Source organism: Cherax quadricarinatus, chromosome 72 (assembly GCF_038502225.1).
Source record: "Cherax quadricarinatus isolate ZL_2023a chromosome 72, ASM3850222v1, whole genome shotgun sequence".
NCBI classification, from domain to species: domain Eukaryota; kingdom Metazoa; phylum Arthropoda; class Malacostraca; order Decapoda; family Parastacidae; genus Cherax; species Cherax quadricarinatus.
Genome location: NC_091363.1, coordinates 9,297,095 through 9,303,564, shown reverse-complemented (window position 1 = coordinate 9,303,564; position 6,470 = coordinate 9,297,095). Strand labels below are relative to the sequence as shown.

Genomic DNA, 6,470 nt, shown 5'->3' with positions numbered 1-6,470 from the left:
AGTAGTATTGGTGATAGTAGTAGTATTGGTGGTGGTGGTAGTAGTAACTCATTATTGTAAATACATAATCTCAATGTACTACTTAAAAATAAATAAAGTAGTAGTAGTAGTAGTTTTAGTAGTAGTAGTTGTAGTAGTAGTAGTTGTAGTAGTTGTAGTTGTAGTAGTGGTAGTAAAGTCATGGTAGTCATATTAGTAGTGGTAGTAGAATTAGCTGTGGCAGCAGAATTAGTAGTTAGTCTTTCTCTTAGGAAAGTGCAAGGATGCCTCCAGTTTCAGGGGACATTGATAGACCGAAGTTTCTGGACTTTTCCTTCAATGGCTGCTAATACAAGAGTCACTCCACAGGAAAACAATTCATGCAGCTGCTTGAATTGCTGATGCCTTCTCCTATGATTGTCATGGGATATCTGCAGAGTGATGTTCTCTGTAGGGGCTTGGTCACTCACTCGAGTGTCAGTTGTCATGTAGTTGTTAGGATCAAGGGTGTGTTGTAGCAACACCTGTGGGCCCTGCCATGCTTTGTGCTGTATGTGACTGTGTGTTACCTTGCATTGCTGTGTGATTGTCACTTGCATCATTGGGCATGATTGTCATGATGCTCTGTGCAACTGTTTTCCATCCTGTGACATTCTCTGTGACTGTGTAACCTTGCAGTGCTCCAGGGGACTGTGTGTTATTTGTATGCTCTTTCATTTAAAGGAATAATGCCTCAGAGATCAAAGAATGTTACGTTTTTTACCACAGAATTAGATATACGTAGTATCTTTGAGTCCCAGTGTTCAATCTGATGTTTACTCTGCTTATGCCACCTACATTGACACCTAGCAGAGCTAGGTGTCAATGTACATAGCATATATGTGTAATATACATAAATTATTAAGTTTAAAAATTAATGTATGTAATTATAAATAAGTACAGCAAACCCTTCACTTAAAGGCCTATTTGGGGAAAGTGCATGTCTGGTAACAACTACTGTGATGGATAGAGAAGAGATTGGTTTGCTGTGATTGTAACAAAAATGCACAATTCTACAACGAATGGACTGTGTCCACTTTTCAAATTGAGTGACCCAGTGGATTTCATTCCGTATTTGTGAAGTCCACGAAGTCCGTTATATGGAGAGTTTAATGTACTATATTGAAGACATTGTCACTGTGGGCAGACCCACTAGTGGAATTAGGTCATGCTCAAAGAATTGAGCAGTAATGGTACAGTATACTATACCAACAAGTTGATAAACATATATGTGTAACACTTGGTTAACTTTATTTATTACTACTACCATACCTACCCTTACTTTCCCAAGTGCTTCTTAGTCTACCTACATGGAGGGTATTCAGAAGTCAATGCCCCCATGGCCCAGTCTTTGACGAGGCTCTTAATTCTGTATTATTTCCTCTCTGACCTAGAAGGCCTTCTCTAGTCTCCACCATTCTTTATGCTTAGACCTACATAAGGTACAAAAGCCCTTCATGAATATACTGAATATCAAATTTAGGAGGCCTTGTCTAAGACCGAATTGCAGAGACACTGATCCCCATGTTTTTCATTTAATAGTTCGAGGAAAAAAAAAATCCTTCAAAAGTTTGTTAATTCACTTTAAATTAAGGCAATGAAGAGATAAGACAAAGGGAATCCAATAGATGTAAACTTTTGGGGGTTATCCTTATCTAAATCAAAATTGCTTTCACCACTGTATGCCTATACATATGCAGCAGTGTTAATTGTGGTAAATAGTATAGAAACTACCAACTGTTGCTATTGCACTAGCAGTACTCAACATGATAGCAAGTCCCAAAATCTACCCACTTTGGACCAGTAGACTTACTGAAATCCTCCCAAAATATTTGTTTACTTTCCTATATTAACACCTGATTATGTTACACTCTCCTGACAATAAAATGTGCAACCACCAGGTATGATCTACCAGACTTGAGACACCTTGATGTGTAGGCAAAACTTTCTCTACAGAAAGGTTCCAATTGCTGTTTACTGCATCTAACAACAAAAATGCTCTGTAAAATATTCATTATTTCAATCAAAATAAACAATACTCTAAATATCTGTTGGGAAGAGCCAGATCTGCCACCAACTGAGCCTCAGGATAATCAGAACACTGCAGGTCTACTGGTGTCAGCAGGGCAGGGCCTTAACATTCACCAGGTGCTAATATTCCATAAAACTCTGACTGTAATTTTAATGGCATGTTATGTACCTTAAATACAGAAGCCAAGACATGTACAGGTGTGAGGCTGTTATACTGTATTGTGGAGCAAGGCGCCATAGGGAAGGGATCCATAGCCACATTACAGCCCCACTCAGAATTCTATGAGAGTGGCAGCAGACACTCACCATGTATATAGAGAAGGGCGCACAGACCAGGTAGAGCCACAGGTACAGGTGGAAGGTGTTGCAGAAGACATCCTGATGAGGGTCGTAGAACCAGCCGCCTGTGATCGACGCCCATATTCCTTGGCGTAGTATTTCCACACTCTGAGACCCCATCACTCCCTCAAGACTCTACCAAACCACCTACACGGCCGTAGGGGAAGACTAAACAACACCCTAATACGTTTTCACATTATGCTTCTTCATAAGCACTTTCAGCCATGATAAACTTGGTCAACCATGGATCATCTGATGAAAACTATTACTGGAACACCACTCTCTCACATATATACAAAGATAATTATCAAACTCTTTTACTTAGTATAGCAAAAGACATGTAACTTCTATGTGTATGTTCCTTTCCTTCATATTGTATTTGGTAATCATTAGATAATCGCTTAACTTTGGCGTTTGTTTTATATTTTGTTGAGCACTTGACTGACTGGCATTGAGAATTAGTAGTAATGTGTCCGTTTGTGAAGAAGAGGTCATTAGTGATCAATAATTATCACCTTCACTCATTGTTTTCTCACGATTAAGTGCACAACAAAATTCAAGTTCATAATCTTTTAATTTTACCTATGCCTATTATTGTATATATTCCTTCACAAATAGGCTTTTTACATTTCTCTCCAAATATTATTAGGTCAATCGGACGCCATCAGACCTACCAACAGAAAGTAAACGTAGAAATTTTCCTTAAAGTTTTTTCAACTGCATTTATAATTTCTAACGGCACACGATAACCGTTAACCTTCTACGTGATTTTCATTTAATTATGTCATGCTATGCTTAAAATCGAATGCGGCAATGCAGAATAATACTGGTTAGCTCTCTAGAAGTTTTGAGTTCAGCCAACTGTTGTGTTAAAGAATATTAATAAATTAAGCGTTTGTTGTGTATATTTTTAATAATTATCATCATTAGATAAAATACGGCCATTATTGACGTCAGGTCTTAGTCTGTGTTGATCGATAACCTACTCCTTAAAATGTCAGATAGTAGGTGGGTTTATGTGCTTAGAAGTTTTATTTTGTGGAAATAGTAAGAAACGTAATCTATTCTAAGGAAAACCAACGTACCCAGCCTATAATAATCTAACGTAGTTTAACCTTACTCTGCCCTCGGTAGATGTAGGACTGGTGTACCTTTGTTTACATTCTGATGTGTATTTACTCTGCTGTGATTGGTCAGATGCGTTACACGACTCGATACTAATCGTTGATTGACTCTAGCCAAAATTGATACAGAAATAACAATTGTTACCGAGATAAGATTTAGTTCGGATTTTTAACCCCCGAGGGTTAGCCACCCAGGATAACCCAAGAAAGTCAGTGCGTCATCGAGGACTGTCTAACTTATTTCCATTTGGGGTCCTCAGTCTTGTCCCCCAAGATGCGACCCACACCAGTCGACTAACACCCAGGTACCTACTCGCTAGGTGAACAGGACAACAGGTGTAAGGAAAAGCATCCAATGTTCTCATCACTGCCGGGAATCGAACCCGGACCCTCAGCGTGTGAAGCAAGAGCTTTGCCACCAGGCCACTTATAATGTACACGGTATTATAATGGGCAAGTTCTGATCAGGACCTAAACTCCATATTGACCTAAATTATTATTATTATAATCAAAAAGAAGCGCTAAGCCACAAGGACTATACAGTATTGACCTAAAATACATTGGAGAATTGATGAATACTTTGAACTCTGGTCTGTCCAGTGGAATTTGTGTTTCTAACACATTTGTATCCTATATACTTCTGTATGCCCTCATAACATCTGTATGCCCTCATAACATCTGTACGCCCTCATAACATCTGTATGCCCTCATAACATCTGTATGCCCTCATAACATCTGTATGCCCTCAAGACAAAAAAAGTCATGTTAACACACTGCTACGTAAGCTATGAGTGAACGTGACCTAGTGGCTTTCTTTGTACTTAGCAAATCAAAATTGTAATTACACATTGTAAACTATGCAAAGCAATAAAATCCTTAATCCTGCTAGAAAAATGACAGGATGGATAATGAGAACCTTCAAAACTAGGGAGGCCAAGCCCATGATGACACTCTTCAGGTCACTTGTTCTACCTAGGCTGGAATATTGCTGCACTCTAACAGCACCTTTCAAGGCAGGTGAAATTGCCGACCTAGAAAATGTACAGAGAACTTTCACGGCGCGCATAACGGAGATAAAACACCTCAATTACTGGGAGCGCTTGAGGTTTCTAAACCTGTATTCCCTGGAACGCAGGAGGGAGAGATACATGATTATATACACCTGGAAAATCCTAGAGGGACTAGTACCCAACTTGCACACGAAAATCACTCACTACGAAAGCAAAAGACTTGGCAGACGATGCACCATCCCCCCAATGAAAAGCAGGGGTGTCACTAGCACGTTAAGAGACCATACAATAAGTGTCAGGGGCCCGAGACTGTTCAACTGCCTCCCAGCACACATAAGGGGGATTACCAACAGACCCCTGGCAGTCTTCAAGCTGGCACTGGACAAGCACCTAAAGTCAGTTCCTGATCAGCCGGGCTGTGGCTCGTACGTTGGTTTGCGTGCAGCCAGCAGCAACAGCCTGGTTGATCAGGCGCTGATCCACCAGGAGGCCTGGTCACAGACCGGACCGCGGGGGCGTTGACCCCCGAAACTCTCTCCAGGTAAACTCTCCAGGTTACATGTGGTTGGTCGCTGGTCCAGGACTCGAATCCAAGACGAAGTGGCTTGAGTGCCCAGTGGTCACACTACTGAGCAACTTGGAACCCACCAACACTAAAGTTTATAACATATTTGCGTTGGAAATTTTCTCTAATATGTGACCCACAGCAGTCTATAAACACCCAGGTATTTATTTTTGCTACTGAGTGAACAGGGGGTTCGAAGAAACTTGTCTATAAATTGTGACGGGCAACGAGAACTGAACCCGGGACTTTTCGGTTATGTGGAACGTTCCATGATAAGATAACATTTTGTTCGGATTTTTAGCCCTGGAAGGTTAGCCACCCAGGATAACCCAAGAAATTCAGTGAGTCATTGAGGACTGTCTCCTATTTCCATTATGGTCCTTTAATCTTGTCCCCCCCCCCCCCGGATGCGGCCCACACCAGTCGACTAACACCCAGGTATCTACTTACTGCTAGGTGAACAGGGACAGTAGGTGTAGAGAAATGCCCAGTGTTCCACCCGGCCAGGGATTGAACAATGGACATTCAATGTGTGAGGCAAGAGCGTTGCCTACCAGGCCACGGGACACCTACTATATTAGGTTCTCGTTTATAACTTCAGTAGACAAAAGTGATCTAAATGAAAGCACTACAATCAATTAGTGATAAAGAACAAAAAGGCACAATAACGTGACTGGAACAATATACAAATAACCTGCACATAGGAGAAAGAAACTAATGACGACGTTTCGGTCCATTACCTTGTTACAGTGTTGCTAGTTAATGGTCCAAGTCGGACCGAAACGTCGTCGTAAGTTTCATTCTCCTATATGCGGGTTATTTTTATGAATTAGTGTTGCTCTGAGAAGCTATGTGGTTTCAGTGCTGGACGAATTACTTTCCATATAATAGCAATGTACCGTTCCACCTGTCCATTCCCAATAAGGTGATAAAACGTTGTTGTCCAGCTTGTTGAAGAAGATAGGTACGCCTTGATCTCCTGACACATTAAGGAGGTACCTCGATCTGAGTTGATATAATTAGTCATTCCACAAAGGTTAAATATCGATTGAAGGTATTTGATCACAGTAGTTGTGTGTATGTTAGGAGAGGGAAAGACAAAAGGGAAAGGTAAGTACTTTTCAAGGACTGTGAGCATATAAGGATTACGAGTCGCTGGTAGTAAAGGTCTCTTTAAAATCAATGCTGAACCGTTCCTTTCCATAGCTAAGTAGTCTTGAAGAATGTCTCTTCTGATGAGTGATAAAGCTGAGGTTTCCATTCTGAACAACCTTTGTAAGATGTGCTAATCCTTGTTTTACATCTGTTCAGAATGGGAAGTTTATGATCTCACAAAGTGCAGAAGCCTAGTTTCTAAAGGATGGCAGTGTCCATTATGCATTT

The 6,470-nt window shown here is 40.7% G+C and overlaps 1 protein-coding gene across 1 annotated transcript in view; it reads right to left on the bottom strand.

Annotated features, from left to right (window-relative positions):
- The window catches only part of pcx (pecanex), a 101,452-nt gene extending 98,807 nt beyond the window's left edge, over positions 1 to 2,645 (bottom strand). Inside the window, exon 1 of the mRNA XM_053794952.2 lies at positions 2,356 to 2,645. Coding sequence (XP_053650927.1) covers positions 2,356 to 2,508 — 153 coding nt within the window. The 5' untranslated portion in view covers positions 2,509 to 2,645. The remainder of the gene's footprint in view (positions 1 to 2,355) is intronic.
- Positions 2,646 to 6,470: the final 3,825 nt, after the last annotated feature.